A 16,245-nucleotide genomic window follows, 5' to 3' on the forward strand; every position below is an offset into this window, starting at 1 on the left:
GTAAGTTCATCCGCAACTTCGCCCATCTGACGGCGCCCATCACTGACTGTCTCAGCAGTAAGAAGAAGTTTGTATGGACGGCGGAGGCGGGGCGAGCGTTTGAGGAACTGAAAAGGGCCTTCGCCTCTGAAGAACAACTTCTGCATGTGGATTTACGAAAGAAGCTAAGGGTTGAAACAGACGCATCTGACAGAGCCATAGGGGCGGTGCTTCTTCTGCAGCCGGGGAAGGAGGAGTCGGAGTGGCGTCCGTGTGCCTTCTTCTCGCGGAAGCTGAACAAATCCGAGAGGAACTACACGGTGTACGACCGAGAACTGCTTGCTATTCATGAGGCGTTCCGGAGATGGAGGCATCTGCTAGTTGGTGCACAACATAAAGTGCAAGTGTGCACGGACCATAAAAATCTAGAGTACTGGAGAACGGCGCGAGTGCTCAACCAAAGGCAGTTGAGATGGGCCCAAGAGTTCTCCAAATTTAACTTTGAGATTTGTTATGTGCCAGGCCCAGAGAATGTTAGGGCGGACGCTCTCTCACGCAAGCCTGAATATTTGGAGGGGGAGGGAGCACCCGAAGAAACCCATATCATTCCAGAGGACCGCTGGGTGTGTGGGGCGACCTTGGTGGGGCAAAGGGAATTGGTAGAGGGTACGGTGCAGGATGCATACGCCCAGGGGAAACTCAGGGATCTCAGAGGGGAGGAAGACAAACCCGGTGGTTTTGAGGAGAGAAATGGGGCATTGTATTATAAGGGAGCGTTATATATACCTGAAGGGGAATTGAGGGAGAAAGTACTCAAGCAGCTGCACGATAGCCCCACAGCAGGGCACTTTGGGCAACACAAAACCATGTGGCTGGTTACCAGGGAATTTTGGTGGCCCAAGGTCAGGGAAGATGTGCGGGAGTATGTGAGAGGGTGTGAACAATGCCAAAGAGCCAAGGGGGAGAGGCAGGCGCCGGCTGGTTTATTAGAACCACTGCCCACACCTGAGAGACCGTGGGAAGCAGTGGCAATAGATTTCATGACTGATCTGCCAAGGTCTAGAGGGAAAACAGCCATCATGGTTGTAGTAGACCTGTTAACTAAAATGGCCCACTTCATAGCCTGCTCACATGCGGTTACAGCAGAAGAAACCGCCAAATTGTTTGTAGAGAATGTGTTTAGGTTGCATGGCGCCCCCTTGAGGGTGGTTTCAGACCGAGGGAAACAATTTACTTCCAGGTTCTGGAGGAAGCTCATGAGCTTACTGCATGTAGAGGTTAATTTCTCGACGGCCCGTCATCCTGAAACCAACGGGCAGGCGGAAAGAGCAAATGGGGTTCTCCAACAATATTTGAGGTGTTATGTTAATGACAGAGAGAATGATTGGGTGGAGAAGCTGGCGTTGGCAGAATTTGCCTACAACAATGCAGAGAACGTGTCCACGGGGATGAGCCCCTTTTTGGCTAATCACGGGTGCCATCCCAGAGCCTTCCCAGGGGGGGAGGGGGAGAACTGGAGCGTTCCAGCTGCAGAACAGTTCGTGGAAGAAATGGAAGCGATCCATCGCCAGCTCCAACTCAACTTAAACAGGGCTAAGGAGGAATATAAGAGGCAAGCAGACAAAAACAGAAGGGAAGGTGAAAGCATCAGGGTGGGGGACCAGGTGTGGCTGTCAACCCAAGGGTTGCCATTCAAAGGAGGTTGTAAGAAATTAAGACCCAAAAGGCTGGGTCCGTTTGAAGTCATACAGCAGGTCAATCCAGTGGCTTTCAGGCTCCGGTTACCGAACCACATGAAGCTGCACCCAGTTTTTCACAGGTCGTTGCTGTCACCGTATAGAGGAGACAGTGAGGGGAGGGTCACTAGGGGACCAGCAATGGAGGAGAAGGAACACAGCTACCATGTAGCGGAGATCCTCGATTCCAGGTGGAAGGGAGATCAAGTAGAGTATTTGGTAATGTGGGAAGGGGAACCGGAGTCGGAAAACACCTGGGTTAGGGCAGAGGATGTCAATGACGAGGTTTTAATAGAGACTTTTCATCAGAGGTTCCCACGTAAACCTCAGCCTGTAGCGAGGTTCCGAAGGGAATACTTTGCCACCACCGACGAGGAAGAGGAGTTGGAGGGGTTCCCAGATTCTGAAGAGGAGGAGGATTCAGCTGGCCAGGACGACGATCGATGGAGAGAATTGTTCGAGACGTCAGAAGATGAGGAAGATTCGTTTCGGGGTTTTAGCCCTTCACCTCCCAGGGGGGAGGAATTGGGAGGGGGTGAGGGGGGCCCTGGAGGGGAGGTGGATGTCAGGGAACTGCCATCAGAGCATCAGGTGGTGGAGGGACTCAGGCAGGATGAAAGAGACTCAACTGCTGAAGCAGGGACCAGCAGGGGGAGGAGGGGGTCTCTGAGGGAATGCGAGCAGGAGGGAGGGCTCAGGGAGGCTTCCAGCGAGAACAGTGGGGAGGTATCGGAGTCTCCCATAGGGAGACCCATACCTCGCAGGAAACTGTCACGCCGTGAGTCCAGGAGACGCGTTTCCGTTAAGGAACTTCTTTGCTGGAAACGCTTCCGCAGACAGCCACTGTCGGACTCTACTAGTGACTAGAGCAGACATGTCTGAGGAGCTCCGTCACACACGGAGGTTTGTGGGGGCGCACAAACTCTGAGGGAGCACGTTTTCACGCACAAGCAGCTAATCAAACCCTCACATGAGTGTTCTGGTTTTCGAACTTTTTTTGGAAGCCGAACATCCGGCACGGCTTCCACTATTATTTCTGGCGTGCCTGCACAACCGGAAACCATTTGGAAGCCGTGGCTTGGTTTCTGAACATTTCGGAAGTCAAACGAAATTCCGGAACGGATTCCGTTCGACTTCCAAGGTACGACTGTAATCAGAACCAACTTAGTGCCAACAAAGACATGAAACCCACCTAATTTTCAGAACTCTGTCACATATTGTCCCTTGTGAATAATGTAGAGCCTTCTCCAAAAATAAGTCAGGGGCTCTCTTTTCCATCCAAAGAAGAGCCTTGTGAAGTCTGGAATCTTGCCTCCTTTCTTTGCCGGGGAAATTAGGCATCACTTGGGTCACCTTCCTTTCGACCTTTTCCTGAGCTCAGCAAGGATGTTTTCAATCTCTTGTAACTCTTGAAATCTGGCAAGGTGGGAAGAGACATCGAGCCGAGGAGGGAAAGAGAAGTCGAAAGCCTCCTCAGTTACTGTGGCGCCATCGGCGCTGACGGAATGAGTTACGGGGCTCTAAATTTAAATTTTGGAGGGAAGTGGGGAGTGTGCTGGGGCCCCTGGTATGCGTGCTCAGAAGGCCGGACTTTCAGCAGCACAAACCTGACACCGTTATCGCTCTGCTCGGAGGAAATAAAAGCCAAAAAAGAAAAAAAAAGCAAGTTTGGTTATGCAACTGCCAGTTGCCACACAGCCGGAGAGGTTATTTTTATAGGCTATAAATCCTTACTGCTGGGTGGAGAGTCCCAGCAGGCCTTAGAGGAGGCTGGAAAGTTCTGTACCTTTCTCAAAAGAATTGGCTCTGACTCGGGCACATTTCCCTCCAGTCCTTTTTGTAGAATTGCAGAGTCCCTAAAGAATTAGGGGTCCCTAAAGGTCCTCTATTCCAACCCCCTCTCCACAGTGCAGGAATCTCAGATACTGGAGACAAAGGTGTTTTTTTCTGAACTGGGATTGTTCTCATTTCTGGTAAATTTCAGCTTGAATAAATCAGGACAGTCCAGGAGCCAGCACAGTTATGGGTGCCTTCAAAATGATTTCATTTATTTTTATTTTACCAAAATTATCTCCCACACAGTCCCTGGCATCCTTACCTTTTATTTTATTTTTATTTTTATTATAAAATATTTATTAAGATTTTACACAAAACATACAAAACATAAGGTTTTTTTTTAACAATTAAAAGTAATTAAACCAACTATTAAACATACAAAAAAAGGGAAAAAAAGAACAACAGCTAACAAGAGAATTACCAAAAAAGAGACCTAAAAAACCGGTAGTTGAAAAAATAAAAAAGAAGAGAAAAAAGAAAGAAAAATATCTTTAAAAGAAATCCATTTTTCAATACAGTGGTACCCCGCAAGACGAACGCCTCGCGAGATGAAAAACTCGCAAAACGAAAGGTTTTTTCGTTTTCGAGTTGCCTCGCAAGATGAATTTCCCTATGGGCTTGCTTCGCAAAATGAAGCTTGCCCCGGGGACAGCGGGTCTTCTCTTTTGAAGCAAGGGGCTGCGGGGAGATCGCTTCTCCCCACCGCCCCTTGCTTCAAAAGAGGTCCGGGGGCAGCGAGAAGCGCTCCCGCTGCCCCCGGACCTCTTTTGAAGCAAGCGCCTGCAAGCCAGAGCTATTCCCCCTGGCCTTTGGTTTGGACTCAGTCTGACCCTTATGATTCCCTCCCCTTATGGTTTTGATCTGTGGGCTACTTTTAAAATGAGGCTGCATTTTAAATCGCGCTCTAACCTGTACTTTAAATTGGTTTTGTTTGTTTTCTGTACCCCCCCCCCCATTATGTTTTACTGTGATTTTATTGGTGTTAGCTGCCCTGAGTCTGGCTCTGGCCGGGGAGGGCGGGGTATAAATACAATTTGTTGTTGTTGTTATCCCTGGATAGCTCAGTTGGCTGGAGTGTGCTGCTGATAATGCCAAGGTTAGAATCATCAAATTGTAGAGCTGAAAGGTACTTCGAGAATCATCTAATCCAACCCCCTGCAGTGCAGGAATTTGCATTATTATTATTATTATTATTATTATTATTATTATTATTATTATTATTCCCCACCCATCTGGCTGGGTTACCATTGCAGGGGCTTGGACTAGATCCTCAGGTCCCTTCCAACTCTGTGGTTCTGAATGCAAAATGCTTCCTCCCCCCCCCCCCCGTCTAACTGACCTTTCTTCTTTCTCCCCTTGTTCCTTTGCCCTACTCCTTTCAGATCTGTGCTGTTTGTTTGGAGGAGTTCAAGCCCAAAGATGAGCTGGGAATCTGCCCATGCAAACACGCCTTCCACAGAAAGTAAGTGCGCAAAAAAAAGTCTGGGGAGAAAGGTTTGCAAAGGCCTCTGGTCTCTCTTGGAAACCCCTGGGGCTGCGGCAGCCTGTAAATTTGGGGGAGCAGCGGAGGGGATGGGCCTCGGCCATGAGGACGGTGCCTCCTGATTTCCCTAGAGGTTTGCACCCACCATCTAAGAGCCGGGTCCCGTCATGGTGGCGGCGGCAGAGGAGAAAGCCTTCCCTTTGTTTCCAGGCAATGGGGACATCCGTTAGGCACATCCCTTGTCATGTACGATAAACAGAGCCAGACCCCATCCTGCAGAAAGTGCCAGGCTCCTTCCCCTGGCAACGCCAGTCCGAAGGATTGTGGGTTCCAGTACTCAGCCAAGCCAAAAGGCTGGCAGTCTGATGCAGTATAAGGCAGTTTCAAATGCAAGCAGGGTGGGTTTACGATTATTGAATTTATTAGGGTTTTCCTTTTTGCCACAGGCAACTCAAAGCAACTTACCAAAAAAGATCTGTGCCCTTGTGGAGTGTTTCCTCAGCCTCCTCTCCTCTCCCCTCTTCTTGGGAGTCCTCTGGGCAGCCACTGCTACCATCCCTGGTCTCTGAGCTGCCCCCAGAGAGAGGTGCCTCCTCATGCTGCCCCACAGGGCCCTGGGACTTGTCTGTCCATTCCCAAGAGCAAGGGCTGGCAGACTGGCAGGCTCGACTCCCTTGCCCGCTTGCTTGCCTACTCTGAGGTCACCTCAGCTCCTGGCAACCACCACCCCCTGGCCAACCCCAGAGGCACGATTCACCTGGGGAGATTCTAGTCAGGGCTGCTGCAACAAACAGCCACATAAGCCTTTGGGAGGCAGAAATGGGAGAGGGCATCAGAGGAGGGAGGGAAGGAAAGAGGGATGGAGGCCATTGTTGCCTGCGGCACCCCTGACCATCATTCAAGGCCCCCCAGGTTGCCGCGGCATACTGGTTAAAAACCACTGCTTTATTTGGGTTACTACATTGGCTCCCAGCACATTTCCGAGCACAATTCAAAGTGTTTGTGCTGACCTTTAAAGCTATAAATGGCCTCGGTCCAGTATACCTGAAAGAACGTCTCCACCCCCATTGTTCTGCCCAGACACTGAGGTCCAGTGCCGAGGGCCTTCTGGTGGTTCCCTCTCTGCGAGAAGCCAAGTTACAGGGAACCAGGCAGAGGGCCTTCTCAGTAGTGGCACCCGCCCTGTAGAATGCCCTCCCACCAGATGTCAAAGAGAAGAACAACTACCAGACTTTTAGAAGACATCTGAAGGCAGCCCTGTTTAGGGAAGCTTTTAATGTTTAACAGACCACTGTATTTTAATAGTCTGTTGGAAGCCACCCAGTGGCTGGAGAAACCCAGCCAGATGGGCGGAGTATAAATAATAAATTCTATTCTATTCTATTCTATTCTATTCTATTCTATTCTATTCTATTCTATTCTGCTATATTCCTAGCTTGAAGTCTGCCTATATTGAAGGGGCTGCTTTCTTTCCCCGCCACAGGTGCCTCATCAAATGGTTGGAGGTGCGCAAAGTCTGCCCGCTCTGCAACATGGCCGTCCTGCAGCTGGCACAACTCCACAGCAAGCCGGATGCCCACGGACTCCCCCAAGAGCCCCTCCCTGGGGCGGCCAACATCGTATAGCTCCCCGCGAGCCTCTCTGGGGCGTGGCCTGCCGCCCAGAGACGTCCCGCTCTCTGAACCTGCTGCTTACGGCCTCGGGGTCTTCGCCGGGGCTTCTTCCATCTCGCGAGGAGCTCCCAGGACACACTTGAAGGAGGGGGAAGGTGCTTGGACCGCAGAGACACCCTCAGCGCCGAGACCACCGCCGGTGCAACGAGAAGAGGCCATAACGGGCTCGGCCTTTTCCTTTCTTCCTTCCGACCCCCTTTTTCTTTCCGTAAGAGCACTTTACGAAGGACATGCGCAGGTCCGGCGCCTGCGTTTGGACTGAGCTGCACACATGCCGGAGCGAGGGATGTGAGTGGCGCACCCTTTGCGCCTCGAGATCATAGAGGCCCCACGTGGTCCTTTTTCTGCGGGTGGAATGGGAACCGTGCCCCGAGATTCTGCCGCTCAGCGGTTACCTCATACCGAATTGCCTGTGGCTTCCAGAACAGAACAAGGCAAGGGCCGGGCCTGTTTGCAGAACGATCCGCAGCAGCAGTCCGTGTGACTCTCTCGTACGCTGTGGGACGCAGAGCAAGAGCACAGCCCAGCTCTCCAAAGGAAGAGTGGGTGCTTAGAGGCCTAGCGGCGACGCACAGATTATTTGGTTACCAGTCAGGCCCACGTCCACCAGGGTCCTGCTAGGCGTTTGAGATCCACACTGGCTTGATTCCTGCCTCAGAAAATGATTCCTTAAGTGCCCCGGGAGGGAGGCGGGGGGGAAGCAAACCACACAGATTCCTGCCACATTAATGGACAACTCTGAAGTCAAGGAAAAGCCAGGAGAGGCAGCTTAGCAGCCTTTTAGATTCGGCAACAGGGGAACGTCCCTTTTTTAAATCCCACAATGCGGCAAATCCCATTTTTAACCAGGTTTGAGTGCAGAAGGGCATTTGCCTGCGTAGAAGCTCGACCCGATGGGAATTCAAAATAAAAATGGCAACTATTACGAACCCTGGACTCTGCAAGCTTCTTAGCAGCTTTGCGTAGAGTTGAGCGCAGACTTTTGGCGGGGTGGGGATTCATCTGAAAAAGAGGCCTGCTAGATCAGACCAAAGACCCTTCTAGTTCAGCTTCCAGTATCCCACAGCAGCCCCCCCAGAAGCCTCTGGGCAGCCGTAAGGGTGATAAGCCTCTCTCCCATTGCAGTTCGTGAGCAACTGGGGAGCCTCATTGGCCCTCCTGCCTCTCGACCCAGAGGGTCTCCCATCATGGCCAGTAGCCATTGATGAGTCTCCGTTTTCCAACGGGTGTTTCAATTCCATCCGCCCAAATCTAAACTTTGTCAACCGCTAAGGCACCAAGCGAATATAGTTCGATGTATCCGAACATAGAGAATTCATTGGATTTGTTCAAAAGTAATTGTTTTCGGTTCCACTAGATAACCGGTCAGGGCAGGTTGGAGTCCAATTCATGTTCCGTTATCGATTTGTGAAAATAATGTTTTTTAAGCAAGTTTCTGGCCAGAGGAAGTTCTGACGGTGGAGAGGTCCATTTCCAAGATTACCTGCGCAGATTATTTCGGGGTCAGCTAAGGAGGCAGGATGCTATCCCCAAACCCCCTTTTGGGCAGTGTGTTTTGTTTCTGTGTCCGCACTTGTTCAAAAGACACAGGGAAGGGATTTTGCAGTATTACGTTGTACAGCGCGAGGTTCCCTTTTTGCTAAAAATAAAATAAGATGGCACAGACTGTTCTTCCCAGTCCTTCCATAATAGGGGCAAATTTCCAATAGCCGGTTCTTAGTATGGCATGACTTTCAGTAGCCTTTTACTGTTTTCGTCCATCCGGGTTCAGCCTGATCTCTTCCTACCCCAACTGCCGCGGTCTTCTTTTTGTAAATAGCGTGTGACTCGAGAGAGAGTTTATGAACCTTAGAAGTCCTCCTGGAGGAGATATTTGTACACTAAAATAAATAAATAAAATTCTGCAGCAGAATTTTTTTTTTTTTTAAGAGAAAAGACACAAAGAAAACATGCTGGGTTTTTATTTTGTAAACTATATTTTTGTATATTTAATTGCTATTTTAAAATTCTAATGCATCTTTTTTGCTAATCGCTATTCTTAAATGCGGGGAGGGTGGGGGGAGGGGAACGTTTGCATGTGATTTGACTTGAACTGTAAATAAAGGCAGATTTTGGAAATAACAGCGGAGTGGTGGAATCTGTGGTTGCTTATCTATATATCCATTCGGAAAGTCAAAGCCAGCTTTGGGTAATCTCTTAAGGGATAATCTGAACTATGGTTGCAGAGCCACTAAGGGGGCAGAGCACAGTGCATGCTAAGACATTGAGGGGGGAAAGTGTTTGGCAATTTACTTTGGGGAAAACAAACTCAGCAATAACAAATGGGATAGAGGAAACCTGAGGAGAACACATGCAAATTGCAGTTTTCACAAACCCCCGTAGCTCTTTTCTGTAAGAACTCTGGTTTCAGTATATTGAAATGAGTTCTCCAAGGAGCCGTGCGTGGAATGTTTATGAACATTCTTAGCTGCCTGGAAGTTTTGAAAAAGAGCTTATTGCAGGAACGGAGTATACTTTTGGTGGGAAGGGATGCAGTAGGCAACATTACCACAAATGTTTGCCCATTGTCAGGAGTGAGCAGGCAGTAAATCACACCATGAATGTTGGGACTTTTCATTCGCAAGAACACGATCTGCACAGACTTGGATGACTGTGAGGCCTAATGAGCAGAGCACTTCGTCCCCGGTAGGTCTTGCCGCATGGGTCAGTTGCCGAGGCTGAAAATCTCCACCTCCCCACAGCAGCCGTCTACGTCCCCTCCTCTCCAGGGCTTTTCCCAAGCAATCAGAGACTGTGCCTGTGTGCAGCCAACCTCTCATATGCTCTTTTCATGCCTCTTCTGGTTCTGTGAGACATGGGGGGGGGGAGAGATGTTCACAGCAGGAGAGGGAGACACCTGTGACTGCACCAGCCAGACTCATCACTGCCTCTGGGCCTTCCTCTCCTTCCGCTTCTGCCTCTGATTCTGGACTCCTCTCTGCCACAGACTCTCCCCGCTCACTAAGCCCTGTTACCTCTTCAGTTTTCAACACCTCCTCTTCCCAGTCCTCTCCCTCTGACCACTCATTGTCATCTCACCACCAACCTGGGCTCTGAACTTTCTCCTCTTTGGGGTTCCCTTGCTGGTTCCTCCCCTCAATACTTTGCATCCAACCAGTCCATTGCGCATTTGTGTGTGTGTGTGTGTGTGTGTGTGTGTGTGTGTGAGAGAGAGAGAGAGAGAGAGAGAGAGGAACTCACAAACACCCCTATAAGGTTGAACACATCTGGTCCAGCTTCCTGTTCTTGCAAAGGCCAACCAGATGTCCCTGGCAGAACCTGGGTGCAACAGCATCCTTCCCACGGTAAATGGGAGAACATTGCAGCTAGGAGTCATTAATAGCCGCCTCTTCCATTAATTTATCTCATCCTCTTCACAGCCACCCAAATTGGTGGCCATCACTCCCCCTTGCAATAGTAAAGTCCATAGTTTAATGATGCTCAGTGTGCATACAGTTCTTTTGCAGCTCCCAGATCTTCCATCATTCAGCTTCTCGGACGTTCTCAATTTCTACTGTTGCAAGGCAGACAGAATTCCCCTGTGCACACATGTACACTTTTCGGTAATTTTATACCCCTTTCTCATGTCTCCTCTCACTCACCTAAACACAAAAGCCCCTGCAAACTTGCCTAAGAAGTGAGTTGCTCCATCCCATTGATCATGTCGTTTGCCTTTTTTCCCCTGAACCTTTTCCAAATCCACGATGCTTCTTTTGAACTGGGTTGAGAACTGCAGAAAGCATCCCCAGGTGGCAAGGGGGAGACAAATGGCAGCTGCTTCTCCCTCATTGTCGGGCATTTGGGTTGCCCTTTCCTGAGCTGCGTTTGATCTTTGGCTAATGCACCGCTCCCACTGTTCAGGGCCTGTCAGCTGAGCATTGATAGAAAGCAGCTCTTGGCTGTGGGTGACAGCAGCTCAAGCGTGATGCTAGCTGGGTACATCATGAACAAGCTGAAGGGGGGGTCTGCCAGGTACCTGGCCACCTTCCAGAATATCCAACGGGTGCCAAATGTGGTTGGCAGCGAGAGCTGTTCTCTGCAGGTGCACAAACAGAGATTTTAAAAACAAATAAATGTGGTGCATGTGAGGCGCAGATATGGGAAATCTGTCCCCGGAAAGTACAGCATATCTCTTTTTGTGGTGCTGCATATTTTAAAGAAAAGCTGCTGCGTTTGGCCTTGCTGGGGGAAAGTATGCATTAAAATGTGTATATTTTGCAATACTTATTTATTTATTGAATATATATACTCTGCCCTTCCTCCCCCAAGGAGCCCAGAGCACCAGATGGACAATTTTAAAACAAAAAACAAAGGTACATTATTCTGAAACCATTTAAACAGCCTAAAAATAATGCAACATTTCTGCAATTTGCAGGGTTTTTGTTAATAACAACAATTAATATATATATATATACCGTATTTAAAAACCTAATGAAAGCTTGCCAATATTTAGGCGTGACTTTCTCCTAATAGCACAATTTTTTTTTGCATGTGATTATCTATAATCAAAGGCATTTCAAGTGCTGTTTTCTCTAATGTATTCATCTTTATGTACAGTATACTTGTCCCGATCATATGTAATTTTTTGTCAGTCGGTTGGTTAGTTGTTTGTGATGCTACATTCCCAAAAATAAGAGAAGTGCAAATTTCAAAGGATGGCTACATTTCAGTTCTCATATTGTTTCAGAATGTCCAAATTAGGTGGTTTTGCCTTTAAATGCAAACGGAATCAAATTACACCCCATTCCTAATACAGTGGACGCTTGGGTTGCGAACGTGATCCGTGCGGGATGCACGTCTGCAACCCGCAGCTGTGTGTCTGCGCACGTGCAGGTTGTGATTCGGCGCTTCTGCGCATGCGCAAAGCGTGATCAAGCACTTCTGCGCAAGCGCGACCGCTGAAACCTGGAAGTAACCCATTCCGGTACTTCCGGGTTTCGGCAGTCCGTAACCTGAAAAAACGCAACCTGAAGCGTCTGTAACCCGAGGTATGACTGTACCCACCTGTTCCCTGCCCCTCCACCATTAAAGCCAGATTGACCATTTCCGAGGGAAATTTAGCAAATTAAAAAACAAACACTGCCCATGACCCATTTGCGATATATCTCAGCAACCTCCTTAAAAGAGTAAGTCCTCTTCTGAAACACCCTAAGATCAGAACCACCTAGAAGGTGATGCCAGCCTCTCCTCTCTCTCTCTCTCTCTCTCTCTCTCTCTCTCTCTCTCTCTCTCCTTGCAGGAAACCTCCTGTGTGTTCCACACACAAAAACAAAAGGCCCCTTGGCAATTTCTTATGTCTTGCAGCAACACATTGGGGGAGACTAGCAGGCCCAAGGGATACATGCTTTGTTTTCTCTGAATACTGTGTTTCTCTGGCTTTTCCGCACACCAGCCTTTTAAAAGTTGCAGATAGGTAGCCGTGTTGGTCTGCCATAGTCAAAATAAAAAAATTCCTTCCAGTAGCACCTTAAAGACCAACTAAGTTAGTTCTTGGTATGAGCTTTCGTGTGCATGCACACTTCTTCAGATACACTGAAACAGAAGTTGCTAGCTCATCTCAGCTACCTGCCAATCTCCCATTCCCACCACCCTTCTGAGTAATACCCCTCCCCACCTTCTCACTATATAGAAGGATCTGGCAACTTCTGTTTCAGTGTATCTGAAGAAGTGTGCATGCACACGAAAGCTCATACCAAGAACTAACTTAGTTGGTCTTTAAGGTGCTACTGGAAGGAATTTTTTTATTCAGCCTTTTAAAAGTCGCTTTTCCAATGTGAGTCGCTATTCCAGTATTTACAGACAGGGTGGCACAGTGGCTGCAGTGTCGGAATAGGACCTGGGAGACCGGGGTTCGAATCCCTGCTTGGCCCACTGGGTGTGCTCACTGGGTGTGACTCTGCACCAGCCTCTCGCTGCTCTTGTGCACGGCTCCAGCTTGCGCAAGCATCTGGGTGGCCACAGTGAGAATAGGATGCTCAACAAGACGGCATTTGGCCTGACCTGCTCCTAACCCACACCAGTTTTCTAGAGATGGCCTTTGCGGTCCTCGATGGGCAGAGGCAGAGTGAGCAGAAGCAGGTGAGAGAGGCCTGATGTTTTCAGCAGGTGTTCCCAGCCATATCGGTGCTTGGTTTTTTTAAAAAAAACAAACAGTCATTTATTTTGTCTTATCAGCGAAACTTGTTCCTACATGAAAAGGTTCCCAGCACGAAGGCTGCCTTTGCCTCCTCAAAGAGCTGATCAGTTGCGCTCTTGGGTAGGTGGACGTCTGCAGCTGTCCTCCTGGGTCCTCCAGTTTTCCAAAAGTGAGAAGACTGATGTGCAAACTCAGTGTCAGGAGCGAGCCAGCAGTAAATCACACCACGCAAGTTGGAGTTAACTCTTTATTAGCAAAATCACTATCTGCACAAACTTGGTTGAGTGTCAGGCCTCCTAAGCACAACAGCTCATCCCTGCTAGAATCAGTTGCCAAGACGGAAGGTCTTGCCTTCCCACGGCTGTGCAAGGCCCCTTGTCTCCAGGGTTTACCCCCAAGCAATCTGAGACACCACTTGGGTACAGCCAATCACTCCTCTGCCGATTTTAGGCCTCTGCTGGTGGTTCTGGGAGTCCAGGGGGAGGAGAGCTTGTCAGGAGGAGAAAGACCTCTGGACTTCTTTGCCTCTGGGCATTCCTCCTCTCCTGATTCAGCTTCTGCCTCCGATTCTGGACTTCTCTCTGCCACAGACTCTCCCAGCTCATTAAGCCCTGTTGCGTCTTCAGCTTCTGACACCTCCTCCGAGTCTTCTCCCTTTGACGACTTCTTGTCCCACCACCACCCCGGGCTCTGAGCTTTCTTCCCTGGGGGGTTCCCCAGCTGGTTCCTCCCTCCGATCCTACCAGTTCGTGACACTCAGCTACCCCATTCGGTGAGTCTGCCACACACCCGGTGACAAAACTTTGAAACGCTTTTTTTCCAGGCACCACTGGCGCTGCCATGGGAGTTAACATACACCACAACATGGACCGGAAGGTTTGACACAAAGAGCCTAAGAGGCTAAGAGAAATCTACCTTCGCCTCCTGGTCAAGCTCTACAGATTTCTTGCTTGACAGACCAATGCAAAAATCAACAAGGTGATTCTGAAATGGCTCTTTATGAGCCACACCAACAGGCCTCCGCTGTCCGTTTCCCCCATGATCCGTAAGATGAAGCTCCCAGGCCGGGAGAACAAAACTGCTGTCGTGGTGGGTACAGTGGTGCCTCGCAAGATGAAATTAATTCGTTCCGTGAGTTTTTTCGTCTAGCGAATTTTTCGTCTTGCGAAGCACGGTGTCGGAAGTTTTGGAAAAGCTTTTCAAAAAAAAAAACCTCAAAAAAGGCTACCACACCGCGTTCTATGAGTTGCTCCTCGAAGTCAAGTTGCAACTGTATTAACGGTGTTAAGAAAAAGGAAACAAACGTGTTTTTCGTCTTGCGAGGCATTCGTCTTGCGGGGCACCACTGTACAGTGACCGATGATGTTCACATCCAGGAAATCCCCAAACTGAAGGCTTGTGTCCTGAGAGTGACCCAAGAAGCCTGTACCCACATCCTGAAAGCTGATGGCCAGATCATGACTTTTGACCAGTTGGCCATGGCTGCCCCCAAGGGCCAAGGAACTGTGCTGCTTTCTGGACCCTGGAAGGCTCGCAAAGTTTACAGGCATTTTGGCAAGGCCCCTGCAACCCCACACAGCCATACATCAGATCCAAGGGTGGCCAGTTTGAGCGGGCTTGAGGTCGCTGTGCCAGTCGAAGCTACAAAAAGTAGATTGGGTCTTGAAATATTTGAAGGCTGTGATGCGCTGGATTAAATTTGCTAAAACTTAACCACAATCAACCACATTTTGGACCACCGTCTCTCCAGAACAGCAGTCTATAGATAACCTTAATAAAATAAATATAAATAAATGAGAAGGTGGTTCCATTGCCAGGCATCACTCCTCAATTCACGTTGGAGGCTGCATGCTCTTTTCGAAAAGAACCACAGCGAAGGCCTTTTTTTCTCAGCAGGTGTTATTGGGTGGATCTGTGCTGCCCTCCAGTGACTCCGATGAGTAACAAGCAAAGCTTTGAAAGAAATGGCTTTCTCTTCCCACCTCCGTGACAAGCTGGCCAATTTTTAAATAGGCCTCAACGAGGGGTTTTTTGCACAGGTTTCAAAAGATAGGACCACATCCCCTGCACAACATGCAGAGTGAGCCTTTGTCAGCAAAAGCCCAGCTTTAAAAGCATTCTCTCTTTAAATCATGTTTCTGAAGCGTGTTACCTAAGCTGGTTGCACTCCCAAGTATTTTTAAAACTACACTTCCCACCACCCCTGACTGCTGGCTATGCTACCAGGGGCAGATGCAAATTGGTCCAAAAGGTACGCCTTTGTTAGAATCATAGAACTGTAGGTTTTATTTTCTTTCTTTCTGTGGCAAGAGAAATTGATGGATTATGCAGAATTGGCGAAATTGACATACAAACTGCGAGACAAGGACAACTGTGACTTCAAAGAAGAATGGGAACTTTTTACAAACTACTTAAAAAACAACAAAATGAATTGGACTCCTTGGCAGGTTTCGAATAAACATACACAAATTTATTGTTAACATAATAGACAGATAATTTAAGGATCTTTACAATTTTACAATATGCATTGTAACATGTGTTGAAAAATCAGAGAGAGGAGCTGAGGGAAGTCTTGGGGGAGAGGGTTCTTCTTGGGAAGGGGGGAGGGAAAGAATAGGGGGTGAAGATGATATGTTTTGATAATTTGTTATGTTGAAATTCTTAATAAAAATTATTTTTTAAAAAAAAGAATACAGCAGTACCTCGCAAGACGAATGCCTCGCAAGACGGAAAACTCGCAAAACGAAAGGGTTTTTTGTTGAGCTGCTTCACAAGACGATTTTCCCTATGGGCTTGCTTCGCAAGACAGAAACGTCTTGCAAGTTTGTTTCCTTTTTCTTAACACCGTTAATACAGTTGCGACTTGACTTCAAGGAGCAACTCATAGAACGCGGTGTGGTAGCCTTTTTTGAGGTTTTTGAAGACTTTGGTGATTTTTGAAGCTTTTCCAAAACTTTCCCGACACCATGCTTCGCAAGACGAAAAAAATCGCAAGACGACAAAACTCGCGGAACGAATTAATTTCGTCTTGTGAGGCACCACTGTAATAGAATTGTAGGGTTCAAAGTGATCCCCAGGGGCATCTAGTCCAACCCTCTGGAACGTGGGAATATCAACTAGATCACGACAGACAGCCATCCAACCTCTGCTCCAAGGAAGAACAATTCACCATCTCACAAGGGAGTCCATTCCACAGTCAAACAGCTCCCACTGCCAGAAAATTATTCCAGATGTTAAATCGGAATCTCCTTTTTTGTACCTTGAAGGCTTTGGTTCGGGTCCTACCCGCCAAGAGCGAGAGAAAACAAGCTTCCTCCACCTTCCACGTGACAGGCCTTGAGGTATTTAAAGATGGTGATCATA

At 48.5% G+C, this 16,245-nt stretch overlaps 1 protein-coding gene and 1 pseudogene across 7 annotated transcripts in view; both read left to right on the plus strand.

Annotated features, from left to right (window-relative positions):
* RNF24 (ring finger protein 24) overlaps positions 1-8,483 on the plus strand; it is an 87,199-nt gene extending 78,716 nt beyond the window's left edge. For all 6 annotated transcript variants that reach the window (XM_081207463.1, XM_081207460.1, XM_081207459.1 and 3 more), the window contains 2 exons: positions 4,934-5,013; positions 6,518-8,483. In XM_081207463.1, coding sequence (XP_081063589.1) covers positions 4,934-5,013; positions 6,518-6,659 — 222 coding nt within the window. In that variant the 3' untranslated portion in view covers positions 6,660-8,483. The remainder of the gene's footprint in view (positions 1-4,933; positions 5,014-6,517) is intronic.
* A 5,224-nt stretch (positions 8,484-13,707) lies between these two features.
* On the plus strand, positions 13,708-14,551 carry LOC308594839 (large ribosomal subunit protein eL18-like; annotated as a pseudogene). The gene is made up of 2 exons: positions 13,708-13,983; positions 14,238-14,551. The product of its transcript is annotated as a large ribosomal subunit protein eL18-like (transcript).
* Positions 14,552-16,245: the final 1,694 nt, after the last annotated feature.

The sequence above is a fragment of the Podarcis bocagei genome (genome assembly GCF_964188305.1).
Source record: "Podarcis bocagei genome assembly, chromosome: 9".
Classification (NCBI taxonomy): domain Eukaryota; kingdom Metazoa; phylum Chordata; class Lepidosauria; order Squamata; family Lacertidae; genus Podarcis; species Podarcis bocagei.